Source organism: Colossoma macropomum, unplaced genomic scaffold (assembly GCF_904425465.1).
Source record: "Colossoma macropomum unplaced genomic scaffold, Colossoma_macropomum, whole genome shotgun sequence".
Taxonomy (NCBI): Eukaryota; Metazoa; Chordata; class Actinopteri; order Characiformes; family Serrasalmidae; genus Colossoma; species Colossoma macropomum.
In genome coordinates, this window is record NW_023494806.1 from 8413535 (window position 1) to 8438897 (window position 25363).

The 25363-nt window shown below is 37.7% G+C and overlaps 2 protein-coding genes across 3 annotated transcripts in view; one reads left to right on the plus strand and one right to left on the minus strand.

Moving 5' to 3' along the window:
* Positions 1-6420: 6420 nt before the first annotated feature.
* lztr1 (leucine-zipper-like transcription regulator 1) lies at positions 6421-21140 on the minus strand. 2 transcript variants are annotated; one of them, XM_036598700.1, is made up of 21 exons: positions 20464-21140; positions 19077-19139; positions 18941-18997; positions 18047-18126; positions 16894-17002; positions 16678-16758; positions 16449-16506; positions 15690-15829; positions 15331-15532; positions 14408-14518; positions 13997-14089; positions 13656-13751; positions 13263-13452; positions 12191-12360; positions 11075-11231; positions 10415-10541; positions 9798-9947; positions 8789-8894; positions 8123-8203; positions 7561-7677; positions 6421-7425 (listed from the first exon to the last, which is right to left on the minus strand). In XM_036598700.1, exons 1-20 carry the CDS (start codon positions 20631-20633, stop codon positions 7561-7563), a joined length of 2358 nt encoding a protein of 785 aa, XP_036454593.1. In that variant the 5' UTR covers positions 20634-21140; the 3' UTR covers positions 6421-7425. The 2 variants fall into 2 exon arrangements, with proteins under 2 accessions (XP_036454593.1, XP_036454592.1); XM_036598699.1 differs by having other exon boundaries at positions 6421-7677.
* Positions 21141-21825: 685 nt separating this feature from the next.
* Positions 21826-25363, plus strand: part of pole (polymerase (DNA directed), epsilon) — a 28583-nt gene continuing 25045 nt past the window's right edge. Inside the window, exons 1-7 of the mRNA XM_036599025.1 lie at positions 21826-22229; positions 22947-23082; positions 24080-24160; positions 24235-24279; positions 24369-24461; positions 24671-24825; positions 25149-25293. Of these exons, the coding sequence (XP_036454918.1) occupies positions 22165-22229; positions 22947-23082; positions 24080-24160; positions 24235-24279; positions 24369-24461; positions 24671-24825; positions 25149-25293 (720 nt within the window). The 5' untranslated portion in view covers positions 21826-22164. The remainder of the gene's footprint in view (positions 22230-22946; positions 23083-24079; positions 24161-24234; positions 24280-24368; positions 24462-24670; positions 24826-25148; positions 25294-25363) is intronic.

The window sequence follows — 25363 nt, forward strand, 5'->3', positions numbered from 1 at the left end:
CCAAACTGTCCCTCCTACCCCAAAGCCCCAGCAGGCCCAGCCTAGCCCAACCCAGGTCGGCTCCTCACGGTCAACTTCTTTAATAACCAAAGCACCCGTTCACCTCCGGATAATCCCTAAGCATTCGTCCCTCCCTCCACAAGAGCCGTTCTGTTCGCTCAAAGTGATGAATATCATCGTAGAGGACAATAAGGGCTTTTTAAAAGGGGGGAAATCAGATATGGTCCAGTTTTGAGTCCAGTGCGAGGAGCCTCCGCAGGGGCGAAACATGAGCAGGTCGAGGATGAAGGCACAAGCAGCACAAAGAGAGGGCAGGAGAGCTTCAGAGAGAAACTCCAAGTGAAGAGTTCTGAATGGAGTTCCATTTGTGGCCTTATTACAGATCACTTCCAGAGAATGGCTGTGTTCAAGCACAAATTGCCATTTCAAGCTAACAGGGACAATTTGAGAGAAAATCACTTGTCAAGGGTCTCCAGTGACAGGCTAGCAGAATTAGGAACCCTAATACATTTGTCACTTGAATTAGTTATCTCGAAAGCCCTGTAGAAATGGGTCTGTTAATGGATTTCAGACAACCTGTCCACACAAATAGACCTGCACTCATCCTGCCTCACGGTTTGTCCTTGACGATGTGATATGTACATCCTTCTCTACCCTCTTATGCATAATGCATGTGTAAGCATGTGGATTTGCATTTAATGCATTTGCAAACAATTTAAAAGAGGCTTATGCATTTAAAAGAGGCTAAGCCTGAATTCTGTCGATGTAAGAGACATCCCAAAAGAAGTTATGTCTAAAATAGTCTCACCACAAGACATCTGCATGGCAGTGTTTTGGCTAAAACTGTAGTCACTAATTTGCTTTGGTTTAGTCTAATGTAACCTATTCTTTCTTGCAGGGTTCCACCAATTTTCAATATTTCTGCATATTTAAGTGTTTGAGAAGGAAACAAAGACATTCAGATTGGTTTGATGCGAAATTCTTCGTTCTAGAGAAACTCTTCAAGTCAGAATTGTTCACAGTGGTGGTGATAGGAACCAGACGTCGGAAGCTTTTAAAGACTCTAAAAGTACCTTGCATAAAGTTATTATATTAGTTACAAATATGCTGTCTGATGACTGAAACATTGTTTTACGATAGTTTTCAGATAAAATGGCTATATATTTGTGCCCCTGGTTCCTGTGACCACCACTGTAAGAACTCTGACTTGGTAAGTTTCTCTACAATTAACAATTTCACATCAAACCACTCTGAATTACTTTGTTTTCATCTCAACAGTTAAATTGTGCAGAAATTTTGAAAAATCTGTTGCATTGCCATTTAAAGTCCCATATAAGCAAAACTAATTTAAATGACCTTGCCATATCATTTTCCCCCTTTACATAGAGAGGTCCATTGTGTTGTCTTATCTTGGTCGAATCTGAGGTAATTGAATCTGAAGGAGGGTGAAGGGTAATATGAGTGGGCAAAGGTCAAGGATAAGATAGCAGTTGTGGTTTGGTGCAAGCAGAGGCTGTTTTCATTCAAACACTGTTGGAGAATCAGGAGTAACTACTGATCTGTGTTCGTTTCCCAACAACAGAAGCCCCTTTATCTACCAAATCTGTTCTTTATCAAAATAAACCAGAGCCAGGTTGAAGGTTTCTTTCAGTCAGTTTCTGTGATCACTCATTGTCACTAAAGAGGGCAGTCTTTGTAAGAGGGGGGTCCCTCTTACTCAAGTTTGAGCACCCCTGGTCAAATTACGTTTTGTTGGTTTTCTAAGTGAAAATAAGTTAGCACATCCTCGACAGAGAACACATTTCTGCACATTTTAATGCACAATTTAATGCACTGTTTATTTGTTGACTTTAACATACTAAAAAAAAAAAAAAACATAAAATTGGCACAGGGTCTGTGTAAAACATTGTCACATTTTATGGCACATCATTTGCCCAGGGTTGCTCAAATTTTTGCATATGACCATACAGTTATTTTTTACATTTTTAGAATACTTCTAGAATATTTGCCCACTATATAAAAATCAACCTTTAAAAGAAACACCATCTTGTTTATTTAGTATTTTAAATCAGTGCATGACATTTAGTAAACACATTCATTAGACAGTCTCTAAATAGGAAGAATGGCTTCTTTACAAACACTGAGATTCCAGTTATAACATGAGTAGACTGGTAAATCATTAAAATGTATCCTTAGAGGTCTACCGGTCTTGATTTGAGCCACCCTCTAAATTGCAAATATTTGAGGATGCAGTTTGGTATTAAAGGGCCCAAATTCAAAATTTTGGCATTTTATTTTTTCCCTAGTCCACTTATAACATTTGTGTTTCATAATTCATTTCTGCATGGCCATCTTCCAAACCATCTTTATTCTTTATAGGCCCCAGATGCATATTTAAAAAGGGTTCTTTGACTCGTAACAACTTTTTTGGTGCTAAATAAAACTATTTTAAAAGGGTTTACTAAAGAACCATATACAACTGGGTTTTCATGCAAAGAACCATTCATATATTCAAAGGGTTCTTTGAATTTGATTCTATATAGAAACATTGCCTTTACTAAAGAACCCTTTAAGAACCATTTTTTGTGGAAAAATACTGAGTGGTGCGCTGTGATGTACCGAGAAATTGAACATCACCAGTGTGCGTACCTTCATTGAAAACAGTGGTTGTTTTTGTTACTGGGCCTTTAAGACTGAGGTATGTAAATGACCTCTGATTGGCTGCTCTATATTGCTAATCATTCAAACAACAGTCCTGGTAGAACCCCTTCTCAAAACTCGATCGTGGACAAGCAGAGAAAAACTGAAGAATGATATTTGTGACATCGCAAAAACAGTGAATTCAAAACAGGACGTTTTTGCAGCTTACTTTCCATATACACAATATGGCCAAAATTATGTGGACACCTATACGTAGCACCCATATGGGCTTGACATCCCATTCCAAAACCTTGAGGATTAATATGTCACAGCCGAGATGGAACAGGAAAGCTATGAACTGTCGCCACAAAGCTGGAAACATATCAAATGCCTTTGTATGTTGTAGCAATAACATTACCCTTCACTGGAACTAAGGGGCTGAGCTTAAACCCTGAAAAACTGGCCCAGGCCGTTATTCTTCCTCCACCAAACTTTACTGTTAGCATTTTGCATGCCGATGGGTAGCGTTCTTCTGGCATCTGCCAAAGCCAGATTTATCATTCATAGTGAAGTGTGATTCATCACTCCAGAGAACACATTTCCTCTGCTCCTAGTGGTGGCTTTACACCACTCCAGCTGATGCTTGGCATTGTACATTTTGCTCTGAGTTTGCGTGGTCTACCGCTTCATGGTTGAGTTGCTGCTTCTAGGCACTTCTATTTCACAGTAATAGCCCTTACTGGGCCAGATCCAACAGGACAGAAATTTCACAAACTGACTTGTGGCAAAGGTGGCATTCTATGACAGTGCCATGTTTAAAGTCACCAAGCTCTTCATTAGGACCCATTGTACTGCCATTGTTTGTCTATGGAGATTGCAAGGCTGTGTGCTTAATTTTATATACCTGTTAGCAATGGGTGTGGCTGAAACACCATAATTCAATAATCAGGACGGGTGTCCACATACTTTTGGTTATATCGTGTATGTATTGCACCATCAACTTTACTTTTTTGAAACTTTTTTGAACAATTGTTTCAACTGTCAAACCAGGATATAGGCACTAAACAGCAAGGGTACCTAAATAGCTTCACAAATTTCCCTGTGCTGTTTCTCTTGGTGTTTAAATGGAAGTGATGATTGCCAACACTAAAGCTGTACTGCAGCCCAAAGGCTTTGGGTGGCCTGAATGCCCCCCAGGTCCAGTTGCACTTCCTGGCAGGGATGTTTAACAGTGCCTGCCTCTAAACTAAATGAGACTCTTTGTACTGCTGTCCAAAACCTTGCATTCATTCTGTCTTCCTTTTCATCCCCTCGATCCAAGGGTCAGCAGAAATCACAGAGAGGTAGAGGTAGAAAGATGGCCATCGCTTGGACAAAATTACTTTTTTTAAGCTGTATTACAAGAAAAACTGTACTTTCAGTGTTTAACTGTCAAAACCAGGGAAACGCTTTTAATTCCAAGCCTGACACCTTTTGTATGTATTGATCAGATATGTGTAAAACTTCTAGTAACACTTTATTTGAAGGCTACCAACACAGGGACATGTGCATAAGCATTATGTAATGAATTTACAAAGCAATGCTTGAATAATTATGAACAGCCTATGCTAGTAATTGCAAGACGGCATGTTTTATGTAGTAAATGACATTGTATTGAGGGGCATTAAACTGAAGTTAAAGACATTTGCTCCATTTAGAACTCTCTTATGAAGCATCATTCTCAAGTAACTGGGCAGATGGCCTATGTAAGAACACTATATATGGGTTCTATGGAAGATTTTGATGCGCTCACAATTTCCATACATACTTATCTCACATGTATAATATTATTAAAATATTATAAAATATAAAATATTATTCAAGTAAAACTAGAAGGTTACTGTCTGTACTTCTACTTGAGAACAAAGGTGCAAAATTACTTTCTTTTGCATGTACGTCAAGGGGAATTCCACCAATCTCTCAAATTTTCTGCATAATTAAATCATTAATTTTAAGAAAAGTCAATATGAAATGCACCGCTCTAGAGAAACTTGGAGACACTTTCTATGAATGTCACCTTTGTAAGCATCTATAAACACATTCATAACATGTTATAATGCATTCATATAAGGCATTATAAACATGGCTATAAATATTTATAAAAATGCATTACACATTATAGTGTATATGAATTGTTGACATAATACATCATAAGTACTGATCATAACAAATTATAAGAGCTCATAAGAGGTATTTGTCTGCTCTAAGTAAAGTGAAGTGTACTGTACTAAAGCCTCCTCCAGTGTTAAGAGTGAGGCTACAAGTTGAAGTATTTACTCAAGGATTTACTGAAACACTAAAACATACACAGTACAGCACATTACAGGCTTCAAATGTCAGATTTTACACTAGTGCTGGCATCAGTGTTTTACCCAACATGGGAAAGTCAATGTACACCACCATTAGCTTGGTATTTGTCTTTACGCTCTCCAAGCTGGGACTGACTTCTTTGGCACTGACAGTATAACATGTTATCAACACTACTAATGCATTATATTAACAATTCATAATGTATAATAAACATGGCTATAAAGTATAATTAATTTTTATAAATGTTTATAATCATGTTTATAATGCCAGTTGTACATAGTGTTGTAAAGCAAAATAGTCGCCAGAAAACTCAAACACCTCAAAACTCATATAACACATGGTTCACTGGTGGTTTTGGATAATAAATAAAAAGGCTGGATTTGTAGACTCATGACCCCGGTTGCTATCACCACCACTGTAAAGAGTCTTTAAGCTTCTCTACAACGAACGATTTCACATCAAAACATACTGAATGACTTTGTTAACATCTTACTGAGTTATGCAGACATTTTGAAAAATCTGTGAAATTCCCCTATAGCACCAAATGTAGAAGAAATGAGTTACTACAGTTATTGTATTACTTAAAAGAACAGTTTCCATGAAGGAGACCTGTGAGACTGCAGTTACTAGAAACTGAACTTTAAAAAGGAACAGATATATCAACACTGTTGCACAAAACATCCATTCCTTTACGTTCAATCGTTTTTTCTTTTTTACTTTTTTTGTATAATTGGAAAGCTCCAGTTACCTTTTGCAGTGTTAAAATTTCATGATGAATGGGTCAGTTGAAATGGCCCAGAATTACTTTTTCACATTAACTTCCCTTGCAAGCTAATAAATGTTAATAATGCTCCATTACTTGGGAATGAAGTTTCCTAACAGCATTACAAAATGAACAAATGTCTGTCACTAGTTTAAGGCCCCATATGTCAATATGAAGTCGTTCATTACTTTAAACATCTTACTTATGTCATCTTGTGAATGCTGGCATCTGCAATTCATAAATAGTCAAGCATTTCTATATAAATACATCATTAAATACTTATGCATGTATTAGGTAGGTAGACTTCAAATAAAGTGTTACTAAACATGTTTACAGATACATAAGAATGTCTTTAAAAGATACACTATGTAGATCTGTGGTCACCAGCCTGGCCCTCGACGTCTACCTTCCTGCAGAGTCTTGTTCTAACCACAATCTGCAGCGATCTCCAGCTAATTATTGTCTTTAGTCCCTGATTGGCTGGATCAGATGCATTAGTGTTAGGTAAATAGGAAGCAGCATTTTAGATGCAGGTTGGAACTAAACATTGCAGAAAAGTAGATCTCCAGGAGGAGGATTGATGACCGCTGATTTAAGTACTCAGAAAAGAATATTTGACTCATTTTAATGAAGCACACTCTATTGGTCCTGTAAGTAGAACAACAAAATAAAGCTGTTTATGGTTTATTAACAAACAGGTTATACAGTAGCAACAGGAGCAATCAAGCTTTTTCTCTGCAGTCACAGTACATAAATGATACAATAACACCGAATTGTGAGGCTGTACGTCTGTCATTTGGCTTACAGTCACTTTCAATGATAGCACAACCAATTATTGTTGATAATGAAGAGGTTAAACAACAAAAGGTTAAGGAATAAATAGATTTACATATTTCATATTTACATGGTGCAGTGTTTATAAAAAATATGATATAAAGTACTAACTGCAATACAGAAAACTCAATACAAATGATTCATTATGCAATTAGTACAAACAGAAAATCAGTGACAGTTATTTTATTTGTCAAATACCCTTGTCCATGTAAGTGTCATGATTAATATAGGTATGTTAATTTAATTTTTATGGATCAAGTACTGTAAATCTGTTAGCAGAGAGAAGAATTAACATATTACATTTGTGAGAAACCAGTAGTTTGCTTAGGTAATGATAAAGACCATGCAGATACAGTTGTATGCGAAAGTGAACACATCCTCTACAGAGAACACACTTCTGCACATTTTCGTGCACTATTACTGTTTGTTTGTTTGTATAGTATGGAAAAAAAAACCCCATAAAATGTTCTTTTGGAAAACATGGCATTTTTTTCCAGTACGTTAAACAAGCAAATAAACAGAAATTTGCTCTAGAATTTGCAGAAAATGCCATATTTTAGGTTGCTCCCTGCAAAGATATGTTAATGTATTTTACTTAAGAAAATCAACATAACATGTAACGTGTAATTTGACCAGGGGTGTTCAAACTTTTGCATACGACTGTAAATTGCAGACAGATTCGGTTACATGGGGTGCACATGGGTAATGTACATTCCTCACTTATCGTCACAGAGGTGCCAGTCATCAAAGAATTACTTCTTCTTCCTATCTGTGCACACTGTGGTGTCCACAGGGTCTACACAAAGCCTTCATTATTGGACCATTCTGATAATGATAATCTACAGGGGAAACAGGCATGGAAAGGGAAAGGGAGATATAAATGATATACTACATGAGATGGCTGAATAAATGAAAAAGAGAGAAGAGAAGAGAAGAGAAGAGAAGAGAACAGAAGAGAACAGAAGAGAACATGCCTATATGTCGGAGCTCATCTCAGCACACTGTTTATCTGATATGTGTGATGCCAGAGACTCTATGATGTCCAACAGCAGCGGCTGGCTGAGCGATCGCAGGTTGGGGAGCTTGGACACCTTTAGGGGAAGGAGAGGAGAGCAAAACAAATAAACAAACAGTAAACAAAACAATACAAGCCAAACAGGAGTGCAAGGCAACCAATGGACCTACGAGCAAATAAAACAGAGCCAAAAAAGCTAATAAAAAGAATCTGGAATATGGCACTTTTGTTTTGGCGAGCTGCAGTTTCATGCTGCATGCAGACACTCATACTATATGCTATGTACTACACACACTGTGAACCACAAAGAAAAGCATTTCACTCAGCATTGATCACAATGACTGCCATCAGAACTGCCATCGATCGCAATGACAGTCATCTCCAACAGAACTGAAAAGGCATTTCCTTCTGTTGATCAAAAAACTAACTGCATTGATTAGAACCAGTGGAGATGACGAGATGGGTTAACCATGGTCAGGTAGCCAGCACACCCTCAGAGCGCCGGTCAGCAGCACACCCACCTTGATAAACTGGTGCACTATAATATGCAGACAGTGCTTCTTCATGTCCAGAGCCTGAGTCTTATCAGCTGCTTCAAGTATCTGAAAACAATACAGAGAACAGTGTAGACAGGAAGACAATTAAAAAAGGGCAATTCTTCTTATTTATTTAAGCAAAAAAAAGACAAAGACAAAGATTAACATTTTAAAAAGACAATCATCAAAAAAGAGAGCCCTATATCAAAGCTCAAAAGCTAGATGTGACACATTACATAAATATCTAATCTAAGATCACTTTTAAAAAAAAGAAATGACTTATTTGAATCATCATTCCATGCCTGAAAAGGTTTTGTTTTGTTACTAGTCTCACTGCACAGTGCAAGATTATTAGCAGTAGAAAATAGCTATAAAAAGGGCCCATAACCTGCATTTGTTTTGTATTTTATCTTTGTACCCCTAAGGTCCACTTACAACATATATGTGCTTTTATGTACCAATATTCGTCATAATGCAATGACCATTTCCTGACCTCTCTTTATCCCTAGAATTAAACAGGCTGTTTCTGTTGATGTGTCTTTGAGACTAAAACATGTAAATGAGCTCTTCAGTATGAATGGGCATGGCTAAACTGCTGTAGGCTAAAAAAGGTGGAAAAAAGGTTTTGTCCAAAATCCACAGTAGGCCTACCTGTAAAACATTCTCCACGGTAACATTCATCTCCAGGTTCTGCTTGCAATAAGCCTGCAGTCTGTTGTTGGAGAAGCCATAGTAATATGGTGCTGCAAACAGGTATCTGTGCTCAGGTTAAGGACAGAATCAATGACCTTGATTGATTACAGACAAATTGAGAAGGATCCCAATGCTTCTCTACCAAAAGTAATTAAATAAACAACAAGTGTTCACTAATGGATAACAGTTTAATTTTCTTTATATTTCTCAGCTTTTGCTACCAATGTATCATCAACTCATTTATTTGTCTCCCTGATATTTTGATTTTTTTTATTATTTAAACTGGCTTATGTCACTAAAGGAATCTCCACTTAATAATTATTGATCAAGCAGTGGCATGACCATGAACACATTGAATACAGTGACTACTATTAAATGGGAATTCCACTGATTTTTTTTTTATTTCTGCATGAGTCACTCATTAGGATATAAGCAAAGTCATTTAGAGTCGTTTGATGTGCTCTGTTCTAAAGAAACTAACAATCATAATTTTTGCAGGGGGTGTGACAGGAACCAGATGTCTGAAGATCTTCATGCCTCCAAAATGTCACAGATAATGGTTATGAATTTTTATGTAATTTTTCTGATGTAATTTTTGTGCTTGATGCCCGAGACAGCAATTTACGATAGCAAAGAGGTACATACATGCATTGCATGGTTAAAAAGTACCCAAAGACGTATTTTTTTCAGATTTACCACTATTTAACTATCATCAACATTATGTATAAATACTCAGAAAACACATGTAGGTTCACTGGAGGTTTTGGATAGTAAATAAAATGGCTATATTTGCAATGCAGACCTCACAACCCTTAGTTCAAATCACCACTATTGTAAAGAATTATGAGTCAGTTAGTTTTTTCTAGAAAAAAGCATTTGTCACCAAAAACTCTGAATGACTTTACTTATATCTTAAGAATTGAATCATGCAGATATCTAACTATTATGGCATTGTTTGAAAGGATACAGTGAGTCTTCTGGGGGCATGTTGACATCTCCATAGTAAATGTAGCGCAGCATGGACTCGAAGGCCTGTTTGCTGGGCACCATCTCTCCTATGGAGATGTTCACCTGCCCATCCTCAGGCATGAATGAGCGAAACATTGCCTCAAAATAGCTGTCAGGAGATAAACCAATTAGTACAACTGATCAGTAAACCATCACTGCAGCTTATTCAAAATTATCTTTAAAAAAGAAAATGTCCTGGAAGAGAGGAAATGACAAAAATGACATGATAAAGTTTACTGACTTATTTTTGTAGTTTCCTCACTTACTACCGTATTAAGTCCACCATCACCCCTTCAACCTCCCTGTTCTATTTCCCTTTTTTAATGTTTTTTTTTTTTTTAAATACAGAATTTGAAAATTACAGTTGACCTTTAAATTATGTTAAAATCATTCATTTAATTGTTCCATTAATCTCCGTTCAATTTTAAAAATGTTTTTCCTTATCATGTCAAGTTACCATTTTGGAGAAATAAGGTTTTTGTCATGACAGGAACAATATGCAGATCTTTACTAAGTGGTGACACTTTTTACCCAGTGGGATTCAATCATTTGTCTCTTGTGCACCAAGTGTTGTACCTGGAGCGGGCTGCCAGTATGGCTTTGTGGGCTGGTCGAGGATGACCGTCCAACAACAGTATTATGTCACAGAATTCCAGCCCTGCCCCTTCCAGACAAGCCTTCATGTCCTGCACTAGAGATGTGCCTGAAAGGCAAATCATAAAAATATGATAACTTTTCCAAAAATAACCTGCATATCTCAGGCTTACCAATGTTTCATACATTGTTATACACTGACCGGCCACTTCATTGAATACACCTTCTTATATCTACATTCTTTGTCCATTTTTTTATTACTTATAATATTAATATTATAGAACTCCATGTCTTTGATCTACTAGTGCAGCACACACCAACATGACACCACCAAGTCAGTGTCACAGCAGTGATGAGAATGATCCACCACCCAAATAATACCTGCTCTGTGGTGGTCCTGACTATCGAGGAATAGGGGGAAAGAAAGGGGATAACAAAGTACACAGAGAAACAGATGGAGTACAGTCGGTAATTGTAGAACCACCAAGTGCACCTATGTGGTAAACTGACCTGATAAAATAGTCGAAGAATGCAGAAACAAGGTATGTGTACTTAATGAAATGGCAGGTCGGTGTGCATGTATGTTTGTTCACTGGCTTGTATTCAGTTTCAAGAGTGTGTGGCTTGTTTCTATGTCTGTACCTATATCCACTGGCTGATCAGAATAGACTCTGGGAGGTGGCTGCTGTTTTCTCCTCACTATCTCCACGATGAGAGGAGTAGAAAGGTGCTCGAACTCCTTAGTCATAATCACTTGGTTAAAGTGGCTCTCCTTCACCACAAAGTTAAGGCAATGCTCCTGCAAAGACACAAATACAGAATAAAAACACATAAGGATGAAAGGTAGGTATTAAATGGAGTACGACTTTCTTTTTTCCTATGCATTTTAAATTGACAAGCTTGTGTTAAACAATACAATACAATACAATATGCTGTTTTGTTATACTACTACACATCTGAAGGCCATTAAGTACAAGTTATTCCATTTTCAGGAGATGCTTCAATATAAGACAGATTAGAAATAAGTCCAATGCCATAAACTGGACTTCAAAAAATGATTAAAGGATACTAAGAAAATGGGACTCCTAACAACCATGCAAGACCTGGTCGGCCACCAAAACTGCCCCCACATCAGATAAACAATACTTAAAACTTTCATCTCTGACAGACAAGAGAAAATCAAGCCAGACCTTAACATTAAATGAGGATTACTTGTATCGCAAAAAAGAAGAAAATGCAACCAACTTCTAAGTCCAAACGTAGGAGTTATGGTTAAACATCCCTGCATATTTCTTTAAAAAGCTGAAAGCAAGTCTGCCAAAAAGAATGGAGGCTGTAATACAGGCAAATGGAGGACACACTAAGAACTGGGGAAAAAAAAAAGAAAGATATTATATTTAGTTGAGCTTAATTGATTTTATTAAGGCATCTGTGTACTTTTCTGTTAAATATATGCTTTCTGCTTTTTTTTTCCTGACGCTGACACATGAACAACTTATAATTAATGGCTGTTTTAGTGCGCTCACTATCTTCTCTCAGTGTTTCTCAGTGTTTATTCATGCCAGGCAGCACATCAGTACCTATTAAATGGTTTGGCTGTTTAAACACAGTTAAATAATTCAGAATCCCAAAGAGCTCCCTTTTCTTCTTGTCCCCTCACTAGTTTCTTACTAGCTTTAAAAATTCAATGCAGTGACCAGTCTTGGTTGTTTTTGTTTGTGGTTAGTTTGTGTCAGTACCACTTTGACACTTTCTCACCTTGAGCTGGTCAAGCTGAAGCTTGTTTGCATTTTCACAGACACTGAGGACATTCTGCAGGTCGACCGAGGCCTCGATGTACTGCACACACAGCTGCTCCAGGCGGGACAGTTTGAAGCTTAAGGCAAGTTTGTACACGTCCATAATCAACAGGACATCCTGAACGTGGCCTGAGGAGAGTTGGAGAAGAGGGAAGAGGTCATACTGATTTCTGTGATGCGTTTATTGTACTTATGCCACAGTTTGTTCAGACCTCCCAATATGAATATTTCTAGGAACGCCAAACCAGCTGTTACAAACAGTAAAAGCCACAACCAAGTAACAAGTCAGTTTAAAGTATGACACTTGTAGGGATGCAGTCTCACTTCCTGCTCTAAAATGCAGGGGTGTGGCTAAAACAAGGCTTCACCGATGGACTAAAACTCTTTGCGTGGTACAGCATTTTAAATTTTTTTTTTATTATAATCAATTAAACTCTTGATGAATCACTTTAAAAGAAATAAAAAAAAACATTTTTTAAAAAACAACAATAAAAAATGATTTTTTTTTTTTACAAGTTGAAATTTAAAGTATTAGGGTTTGGGACAGCCACCTCCTAAGAGAAAGTACACTAAACATGTGATTTTGTACTTTTTTAGCTTATTTCTGTCTCTATTAATGCTCCAGGGCCCATATACTGCTTGTTCTCTGTGCATCTTCAATATTACCACAAAAAAAAGAATCAAACTAAAATGTCTTTTCTGGATTACATTAATCCAAAACTTCAGTTAAATAATTTCTTCTGATATACACAGCAGAGGAGTAAAGAAAATAAAATGAATACACTAAGGTGTTTTTTGGGTGATATTACATTTCAAAATAGCTTGAAAGAGAGTTGGCCTGAAATTAGCACACACTTTATAGTGGAATTATTACAATCAATTATAATTGCCTGATTATGCCTCTTCAAAATGTATGCAATTGGATCTACACCTTTAGATCAATGCATACCTATTTCATCAATAACTAGACCATTACATGCTGAAGGCCTATGCTTTACACCCTTCACAAAGAGTGGGAGGTGGTAGCCTACCTCTGCGTGGATACAGGATCTTATCTGTGTACAGGAACTGCATCAGCACCTCAAATGGCTGAGCCTCCGCCTCCCTGATGGAAACCTCCAGCAGAGGAGGACCTCCTGATGACTTGCCAGTGCTGGAACTGTCCTTCTGTTTGCTTGCTGCAGACTCCTCGCTATCTTCACCCGCCTCCTGCTTACCCTTCTACAGAGAGCAAGAACATGTACTTTGAAACGATCTTTTCTAAATAAGCATTAAGCAGCATTAATTATAACGCACTTGCACCCAGTATGCTATTCAAATCCAATTAACGGTCAAAGGATTGAGTTCACATGTTTAAAACTGTGGGTTGTCTAGCATTACATAAGATAAAAGGGTTTTTGCAAAATCTGTGTAATCTAGCAAACCTGTTTCTGTCGATCTCTGGCCTGGAGAATCTTTTTTCGCAACCACTGGCAGCGTGCTGTTACTATGGCAATATGGCCCAGAACCCTCTCTTCTCTCTAGTCAGCAAATGAGAAACACAGAGAGAGAGAGAGAGAGAGAGAGAGAGAGAGAGAGAGAGAGAGAGAGAGAGAATACCAAAAATGCAGAATTTTATTAAACAGAAATAACACTGCTATTCATTACATTTGAGTATGATTTAAGAATAAAGCACACTTCTTCTTTATTGATGCACAGTTTTTATGCTGTGAAATGACCCTGAGTTTGAAAGAGTCCCTATAAAAATGAATTAATTTCAACCAACCTCTCCTAAGATGAACTCCACATCACAGAACTGTCTGTTCTCCCAAAGCTTGCCATAGTCTTCATGAAGAGTGCATTTTGGATAACAAGAGAACTAAGAAAAGGAAAAACAGAATGGAAAAAAAATCTGTCCATGTAACGGAAAACTGGTTTGAACAAGAATGCTAATTTCATAGATAATTAGAGAAAATAGTTACAAATTAGCAAATTACTCGCTAATTTGGTTTCACTCATTGCTTGCCATATTAGCATTTTAGATCAGGCATTACCTGCAAATTTCACATCCTATCAAATACCACTTGAAAACCAAGAACGGTCATCAACAGAATTCTTATGAAACAGAGGAGCAGCAATATACTGCAGGTACCAACAGAACGGCTGTTGTATGTAGGCTGTTCTGTAAACTGCTCACCTGAAACCTGTACATCTCTCCACTGCGAACATTGTTGTCAACCGTTCCTCCAAAGATGTACATGGCATCGTGGATTACTGCCGCTGCATGGAACAGTCTCCCACTAGGCATCTGAGAATATATGTGTGCCACATTATTCTAAATGATATGGAACTTTTTCTGTTACAGATCTCATAAAGAATTACTGTAAGCATTAGACCTGGGTGAAATCTAAAAACAATTAGCACAAGTTTTCTATAAACCCATAGTATCGATTATATCAATTCTGGTGTAGGTTAATGGCGACTTGGGTGCTGGAGTTGCTGAAGAAACTTTAGACTGCAAACCATGCTCTAAATGAGTGATTTCTAATGCCATGCTCTCATGCTTTGCATACAAAAAAAAAATTACGTTTTCATTCGTTATAGCAAAGTCACTCTAGATTTCAGCTACAGATACCTTCGGAAAAGCATGTAATATTATATTTTTCAGAATTTTCACAATTTAACTTATCTGAGCCACCGGGAGACCTAAGCTGTATGGACAATGCTGCATTTTATTTATTTTTTTAGACGGTATGTCACACTCTGGAAAACCCATAGCAGAGACAGTGGAGTTTATTCTAACACTGGCTAATGGAGTTTGATGGAACTGATATATTTTTGGTAGAAATGCACCTATATAAGAATTAATGGACTATATTACTAATAATATACTAATTGCACTATTACTAATATTAATAGTACTAGTACTAGTAGCATTCAACAATCAATCATTTTGCTGTTTAACATTTTGAAAAGTACATTATAATATGCTATAAGTTCTTTGATTATGCAACAACTCTAGGTGTCATGATTATGTAAAATGTATTAAATGGAGTTTCTTATTTGTGACACACAATGAGAGTCCCTGATATACTGAGCACCCCTGATTTGTAGTATTACCTCACTGTCTGTGCTGGGCTGAATCACCTCCCAGGTCTGTGAGTCCACATCATAGCAGTGGAGCTCGTTGGGTAGAGTGTTATCTGCTGCTCCGCCAAACACATAGAGGTGGCGGTCGAATGCTACCATTGTGTGGCCATAGCGTCTCTGAGGTGGAGGGGGTGAGCCTCTCAGTAAGTGTTCAGTCGGGATGCGGGTCCACCTGTAGGAACCATGAAACAGTGTCAGCTGTACTCATTAAAACTGATGAGTAGCCATTTTAGTCCGTCAGAAGCAGCAGTAATTAAAGACTACACAATTAATGTACCGCTTCAGTGAAGGAATTGACAACAGAAATAATGTATCTTTAGTACACTCACATGTGACCTTTAAACTCAAACTGGAAAAGGTTGTTGGTGATCTTAGCTCCACTCTGACCAGAGAAGACAAACATCTTGTCCCGACATACAGCTACCGGGAAGTTACAGCAGGAGGGGGGAATCTCACCACTCTGTTCTATCTGGGGGGCAAAAGAACAGGACATAAGAAACATTTTCCATGAAACATTGATTCTCTTTAGTGAGGGTCCAAAAAGATTAACTTTTTGGCTTGTTTAGCAACAGTAGGTAAATGACCACTTTCTTCAATGGCCATAAAACAGCATCAGGTAGGCCTAATACTTTATTAAAAATACTTACTTGGAGTTTTGCTTGCAAGTTACGTCTCACTTTAAAGAGACAATTACAAAGAGATAAAATCAAATTTGAAAGTTCATTAAACAATCAACACTGTGTAAAGTCACATTTAATTTCATATGAGGCAGTACTTTGTCTCTCAGACAAAAAAATGCATCTAGTTACAAAAGCACTGATTGTCTCTTAATGACTTTTTTACATTTTGGTAAAACTGCCTATTTTTTCCTTTAGTACGCCAGTCTAAAACTTGCCACAGGCTGTGCAGCAAATACCCACAAAACCTGTTTTCTGAACAAGCAGTAAAGCTTTTCTTTCATTTCAATCACTTTGGATCTCGTTAGAGTAAAGATAATATGTGTAAGATGTTTAAATGCATGCCAAAAAATTTTATATTAGTTAATTTTAATCTAAATTCACAAAATTACCCTCAAAAACATTACTCACCTCTTCCCAGCAAGCCTGTTCACGATCCTGAAGACTGATGGTCCACATGTCATTCAACCTGTGGAGGAAATAAACAAACAAATCAGATCTATGCTGTCATAGCCTTTAAAGTAATATTTTTAAGCAAAAACTGCACAAACTATTATACAGTTTCTAATCTCAGAACTGTGATATGCTTATGAATCATTAAACATTATAACAATACTGACAGTGTGCTTCATAAACTTACCTTGCATTACCATCATAACCAGCAAAAATCCACAGCTTGTCATTATAGACTGTGGCTCCATGGGCAGACCTGGCTACTAACCTGAAATACACATTTTGAAGAAACAGTACAGATACAGCAACTTTATTGCAGACTCTTGCAGAGATACAGATATCTTACAACTTAATGGGAGATTTTACATTCAGACCAAACTCCGGCATCAACAAACAGTCTTACCTTCCCTCCACCTTCCACTCCGTCCACTGACCAGTAGCAAACTTGTACTCAAACAGATCATTTTTGTTCTTGAGGTTGGAGTTTGAATAGATATCACCTGTGTAGCCACCTGAAACACAATGCAGGCAGTAATTTGCAATGCTTAAGGGAAAATCAAAACTACATATATCAAAAAAATTATTGCTCATTCTGCCCAACTATAACACCCATCAAGATAAAAAAGTGTTGTACTGCAGAAAAAGCATCCTCCACAAAATGTGACTCTTTAGCTCCGAGCCACAGTTGGTCACTAGTACCACCTGCTGGACAAAAAAAAAGTAATTCTGCAACCTTAAAACAGTGTCTCTCAGTCCTATCAAGGTACCGAGAACATGAAAGTTACACTAGAAACATAACCTGGGCTGAAATTTTGATCTGATCCCAAAAGCAACTCCTACACCTTTATCAAACTTTTTTTGTCCAGCAGCTTCATCAAATTCTGAGTTTAAGTCCAATAAAATTCTGACTGAAACTGACCCAAATTGAGTCGCCACCACTCAAAGTGCTGATTACAAAATGTAATCACGTAGTGATAATAACAGCAGTCTTTAGATTTTTTAATTATGACATTTAATACAATAAAATTAACTATAATAATCCAAAATTAAGTTTAAAGTGAGCTTTAACAAATTTATTCATCAAAGAATATTTTTGAAGAACATCCCAAATGTTTTTAATCTGAAAAGCCTTTTGGCTGCAGAAATTTGTGCTCTCTTAAATCAATTCCCTGCTTCATTACCTGTGTGGGCCCTGTGGACCTTTGTGTTAAATTCTGTCAACAACACAAATGGGTGACTCCAGCATATCATATGTTTAAGGTAATGAAAGTAGAGAGTAATAATAAAGTAAAAAGTAAATCTAAAGCATTGGAAAATGCAGGGTAAAGGTGGGCTGCAAACCTTCAAAAATATTTACATACTCCAGAACATGAAATCTGAACCAAGCCCAAGCCCAAAATGTATCCCTGAATGCAATGGAGGATGACGTAAAGTGAGTCCATGAGAATGTAAGAACACAGAAAAACGCAGAAGAAATACCTAAGGTATCATTTAAAACCAAAAAAATCAGGGAGTTAGGAGTTTAACCAGCACCTGCAATAAATAAAACCACCTACCAAACACAAACATGCTGCTTCCATAAACGACAGCAGAGTGGTGATATCGGGGTGCAGGTGGGGTGCCAGTAGTAAAGGCCCTGTTCAGTAAAAAACAGCAGTCAACAAACAAGAACAGGATGTGTCATATCTGTCAAAAAAGGGAGAAGGTTCTGGCTGCAGACATACACCCTCAGCCTGACATGCACTGCCAGCTTATTAATGACATCAGTGCACGCTCTGCCAGCGTTTAGTCAGTTTTACGAGGAAAAACAGCACACCGCGCAATGTTGGGCAACAACAGTTACACTGAACATACATTAACATTGTCATACTGATAATAAGGTAATTAAATATAGAAACTTTCAAAATAAAACCTACCATGACGATAAGACAATGTCTGGTTTATTCACAGAAAAAACAAACAGGCTACTGCTGAACCTAATAACAGCCACGCTGAAGACAATTAGAGCCATTAAGAATAAAACATGATGGTTTTGCTTTCCTAACAGAAATTGTCTTGATGGTTGCCATTAGAGACCATTAGAAAACGATCAAATATATCTAGAATCAGTCCCAATTAAATTATCTGAATCCTTTACGCTGTGACATCAACCAATCAGGAAAACTACAAATATGATTAGTGACTACTGAACACCTCCAGGAACCAACAGGCACTTTTTTCAACAGGGAGGTACATAAAATGGAATTCTCTAGCTGTGTTATGGCCGGAAAATGGATTAAGTGATGATATCACTAAGCAGAACCAGCCAAAAGTTAACGTGCCGTAGGGCCACTTCTGCCATGGTGGCAGAGAGTCCATGTGCACGTGACGTCACTGGGGCTGAGAGTGTCTGCAGCCAGACTCTATTGAAAAAAAAAAGGACTGTTAAGAATTAAATCAATTACACTCACCGACACCATGAACAGTCCTTCACGTCAAAACGAAGCAGGTCATTAAGCATGTTCTTCCTGCAAGAACAACAAAGGTAAGATTTTGGCAGGTGCAATTTCCGTCCATCATAAGAAGCAGCAGTGTCCAATTTCTTACCCATTGTCCCCTCCAAACACGTAGATGGCATCCCTGTATGCCACAACTGTGTGCTTGCTGCGTCTGAGAGGACAGATAGATATCACTCATTATTTAGTATTCAGTAACAACTGGATTGTGGCAGTATGCTTTCTGTCAGTGCTGTGTATCACACCAACAAGTGCATTATTCATTATTTTATCTTAAAGGGTCCATATGATGTACAACTGTTTTTCTTCACCTTGTTAAAACAAAAGTATTTGAAGTAGTAAATAAACAAAATGTATTTTTCACTCTCCAGTCCTTACAATCCATATATGGAAAGTATGCATGAAAGTATGGAAAATGGTCCACCTAAAACACAAAAGCCAAGACATTTACATACTCTGCCTACAGTAGTTTAGCTCCACTACTAACAGTGAAATTATAAGGAGTGTTTCAGCCAATAATTTTTTTTAACAAGGTGCAATACAGGGCAACCAATCAGAATGGATGTCATGTACATGCTTCAGTTTTAAAGGCACAGTGACACATACAGCTTGTCATTGTTTAAAGGACAATTCCACCAAATTTTCTACATTTCTCCACAAGACAATTTTAGGACATAAACAGTCATTCAGAGTGGTTTGGTGTGAAATGCTCCATTCCAGAGAAACTTAACCCATCAGAATTGCTCTCAGTGGTGGTGATAGGAACCAGATGCCTTAAAAGTTTAAACCCTCTAAAAGCTACATCTCAAAAGGTTGTAACATGAAATGATTATGAATATGCTGTCTGATGTCCAAAACATTGCTCTATGATAGTTTTGAGATAAACTTCAGGGTTACAATGTACTTTTAAAATCCATCAATGTTGGAGAGATACATGTAGGGTGTTATAAGGCAAAATTGAATAGTGAATAAAATGGCTATATTTGTGTTGTTAACATTGGGACTCTGGGTTCTGTCACCACCACTGTAAAGAAATCAGAATCTGTAAGTTTCTCTAAAATTAACCATTTCACAACAAACCACTCCGAATGACTGTTCACATCTTGATAATTGTATTACGAATACATTTAGAAAATTCGGTGGAATTCCCCTTAATGGGTTAAAGAGAGGTTGGAAAATGATAATGTAAAAATGAACTGTGACTGGTACATAAAACCATACAAACACCAAGTAGCCTTCCAGAGAGAGAGAGAGACAAAAAGGAAAAAAAATAAACCCAAATGAAATACAGAATATGGGCCCTTTAATGAGAAGCATAGAACTGACTATTCTGCATCTTTACATATACACTCGTATGTATGTCTTCTTGAAATCATACATTACTACCATGTTTGTACACTGTAAGTTACTGTAGACACGACTAATGTGAAACAGATTAATGAATGAATTTGGGGGTCCATAAAGTGACCCACCCTTACCTCGCACCCACAAACTCGTCGCACGGCGGAAGCCGCCTCCAGCGATGGACGGTCTCAAAGGGACCAAAGTTGAGTGTCAAATACTCAACGCTGTCCGAGCAGCTGTGGTCGAAGTCGACACTCGGGGCCACTTTGGATTTACAAGACATGGCTCCAGGAAACCATGACATTCAGTTTGTGCACAACACGGCGCTGTCTGACGGCCACGGGAGAAAAAAAGAGCCAGCTCGGCCTGTCTGTGTGGGTGGGTGGCTAATTGAAACCAAAGCTTGCAGCTAGCACACACACACACCCCTTTACGCTCATACGAGACTAATGCCCTCTGCATACAGCATCCTTAGCGCTAACGTTACCTTATACTGGAACAGCACCATTAGGGTTAGCTAGCTATGAGTTTGACAGTTAACGAGTTGTCATAGTTACCTACTCTGACCACACCACTCTGCTAGCTGGCTAGGTTAACTACCTTGCAAGTCAGTTGAACGAGTCCTTAAATGTAGCTTTCTTGGAGTCCAAGCGTCTTATATATGACCTAAACCTCACCATATGTTACATGGAACATGTCAAAGCAACCGAATTAGTCAGTTAGCTAACGAGTGGAAATGTTGTTTAGTGTCATCCGGCTACAGGAAAACAAGCGGCTTAGCTAACGTTACTTTCCTCATCGCTGCCATGGGCGGAGCCTCCGCAGCACTTGCCATGCGTGATTTCGCCGTTTCTGATTGGTTCACGCTCTCGCTTCACACAGAGCTGTATAGAGAGATAGATACGTCTCTCTATACGGCTCTCGCTTCACATATTTTCAGTTTTAACCCCTTTTTTTTAGTTTTTCTTTTTAGAACCAAAAGAGGACAATTCAGCCCAATAAACTTCAGTTTCAGTTGACAGATTCAATGTAGCACTTTTTTTCCAAATGTTTTTAAGGCACAGAGGGCTGTTTCATAAAACAACGGGAGCTCTCCAATAGACAGATTAGCTATATATAGTGAGGAATAAGGGACTATAAAGGACAAGTTTTCGTTAAATGCCCACCTCAGCCCCCGGTTTGCAAACACATTTTTTCTTCTTTATTGATGGGATGCAGATGTAACAACATAGGTGACCACAATAGGTAGATGAGTAAATTAATTAACCTGATAGAAGAAAAATAAACGTAGAAAAAGAACGAAAGGAAGAAGGGAAAAAGGAGAAATAAAAATAGTTTGTAAAATACCTCCCTGTATTATAAAGAGCTAATGACGTTTGGAAGCGCCGAGGTGTCTGTCCGCGCTCTGATTGGTCCAAACACGTAGAGAGGGCGGGGCCGTGCGCGCGGAAGCCGAGGGCGCTCGCGGCAAGCAAAGCAAAACGCGCCAAATTCGGACGCGGCTTCGGGCGCTTTGGATCAACTGAAAAGCGGCAATATTGGTTAAATTAGCGAGAAATGAATAGAAATTCACGATTATATGAGCTCTGATGCCAGCCAGCACATTGACATCGATAAGAAGACGCGATTCTGGGTCGTAGCGCCTGAAAACCCAGAGAAAAGTTGATGTAAAACACTTCAGCGCTGCGTTGGTAGTTAGCTGGATGTGGCTACGCTAACGGTGGTTGACAGGAGCAGCGTTAGCAGCGGCTTTAACTTTACCGGACACGAAACAAAAACAAGCTGAGCTAAACTTCTGTCCACCTCAGCACTTTGTTTCGGGTTCTTATTCCACGATGGTTCTGCAGAACAGCGGACGATATAGAGCAGACCGTGATGGAGGAGATCAGGACAACCAGCAGTAAGTTCTCAAAACAACAGGCCGAGTTTGATGCATAAACAGGGGTAGAGTAGCCTAACCCTACAGTCTTAAAAACGATGGTTCTTCAAGGGTTCTTTAGTAAAGTAATGATTCTGTTTAGAGCCATGAGTTCCATATAGAAGAGTTTCATGCTTCCATGGTTATTTGCATGGTGAAATCGTTCTTCAGATTGATAAGAGAATGTGTTGTAATTAGTTCTGTATGGCACCACAGAGGGTTCTGCTATTATCACAAGCCTGAAGAGCACTTTTAGGTGCTGTATAGCTGGAACTATTTTCTTAAAGGTTCTGTATAGAACAACACGCTCTGCATCAAAATACAACCCATACTCCATCAGTCTAAAGAACCTTCTCTATGCAAGGAACTATTCAAGCATGACTTGTAGAACCATCTTTTTTAAGTGTGTAGGGCTGGGCAGAATGACAATATTTATCATTATCGTGATCAGTTGTGTCCTGGTACAATATGCATTTCTGAACATATCGTGGTTATTATTGAATAAAAATACTGAATTAGAATTTAAATGTACCACTGCTGGTTACTGACTAAATCTGACAAGGTAAAATCTATCAGGGTAAAACTGTGAAAACTGTGCAAGTGGGTTTTAAGAAGATTTTCTTCGTAAGAACAATTGGTGAATGAGGCCCATTGTTTTATTGATACCATTATGTAATAATGTCATTGTTTTGCACATAGGGATGATGGACCTGGCCTGTCTGCTGTCAAGCGGCTTGAACGTAGTCAGTTCACAGATGGGATGGATGCGCGATTTGGCTTTGAAAGGATGAAGGAGCCTGGTGAAAAAACTGGATGGTTGATCAACATGCATCCGGTAAGATCAGGTCTTGGTTAAGTTGGTTAGGTATTCCATAATACTTCCAAAAGGGCTGGGCGGTATGACAATATATATTGTTATTTTAATAGATTTTGTCACAGTACTGTACAATATGCTTTTCTGAGCGTATCTTGGATATTGTCAGTATTTCCAAAACACAAATTCACTGCATAATTCATTATAAAGAGATCAGAATTAGCCATATTGAACTTGGTGCAGTGTTATATGAAACGCTCGATAAAAATCATTGGTAGTCAAATTTTTAATAGCTTTTTTTTAGATGTAGCACTACTGGTTCTTTTTTGCTTTTTTGCCTGTTCCATCATTTTAGATGTCAGAAAAAATAATATCATTATTTATCATGAGTCGTGAACATTTCTTGAAGTGTTATATTTTATTTCAACCATATTGCTCACCTATATATATAATCACCTATATATATATAATATAATGACATTGTATCGTGAAAATTACTAGAAGTATTGCAATATTGCATTTTGCCATATCGTCCACCTATAGTAGCAATTATTAATTTATTGAATTATTATTAATATCATTATTATTATTACTACTACTGTTATAGAATTTTAATCTCTGGCACTGCAGGTTCTAAGTTGTCTTTTCTGACTTCTCAAAAAATGAAATATAGTGATGCATATTGTGTATCGTGAAAACATCTTGAAATATCAAGAAATACAATTTTTTGCCATATCGCCCACCTGTAATTTTGCATTTATAAAAGAAGAAATTGAGTTTGTGAATCTGTATTTTGGCTACAGACAGGGAGGAAAATTGCTTTGCAGGTCACATGATGAGAGGGATACACTGGTTTTTGAATGTAACTTGGAGTCAAGACGGGGCCTGATCGTCTTGCTTTTTCATTTGCTCTGTAGTTGCGTGCATAGGAGTGTATTGTTTAGTGCAGGAAAGTTATGTTATCATAACTTTGCTGATACCTCTGTTATTGTTTCCTGTGATATCTCACTCCTTCCAGACTGAGATTCTGGACGATGACAAGAGGATGATCAGTGCTGTGGATTATTACTTCATTCAGGAGGATGGCAACAGATTTAAGGTGAAGAAAATAAAGCGTGTGAACCAACATTTTCTGCATTTTGCTTCTCTACTACAGCCGGTAACATAAATTAGGTTGCATTACCCTATAAGCCGTATTTCTACATAGCCACTAGAAAGGTGAGACCAAAGCTCTGACTACATTCTGTTTAATCACTGTGTGTTTAGGATATATTCAATATGACATTTGTATGGTATCTTTTGTCTAGAACTGTGATCGAGAAGTGATCTCCTTCTTGTCAAAGAAGTTTCAAGGAAAGGTGGCAAAGCTAGATATCGTCCCTAAGGAAGATCTAGATCTGGTAAGAACAAGCATTAATAAATGTTTAATGTATTTATTTTTAATTTTTTTTATCTGTTTGTAACTCAGTTGATTTTACATTGCATTTCATGGTTTGTCATTTACTTGTATGATGAAAAGTGCTTGTGAATCTAATTGTTTCAAAGTTTTACGGTGTTTATTGATGCATATTCACACCGTTTATAAGGATTCTGTTATTCTGCATTCCAGCCTAACCATTTGGTGGGTCTAAAGAGGAACTACATCAAACTCTCCTTTAACACCGTGGATGACCTCATCAAAGTAAAGCGAGAGATTTCACCCGCAGTTAGAAAGAACAGAGAGAGAGAGAAATCCAATGACGCCTACACCAATATGCTGTCCAGGTATTTGATATAATTCCTTGTGAAAAGTGATTTTGAATAAACAGTGGTTTTTAGCACTAAAATGTGTAGAGTATGTTTTTGGTAATAGTAGAATTGATGAAGTTTCAACTTGGAATTTTCTGTTGCATGCTGGCTACTGCATCAGTTTTAAAGACTGATGATCATTAAGTGTTATTTAAAAAATTTCAACAAATAAAGAAAGTTGTCAAATGTTGCATTTCCATATGAAAAAGCATTTAACGCTAATCTTTTAATCATAAACACATAAATTATAACTATAACTGCTCACCTCTTGTGGTTTCTTGTTTGTATGTGTGGTGTAGTGCACTTGTAGGTGGAGGTGTGATGATGGCCGATGAAGATGGCACGTCTAAGAAAATAGCCGACCAGCTGGACAATATTATGGATATGAGGGAGTATGATGTGCCTTACCATGTTAGGCTCTCCATCGACCTCAAGATCCATGTGGTAAGTACACACTCCGCAGATGTAAATTGAAAGGTTTGCAAGAATCAGCTGTTTTATAGAACAGATTTAC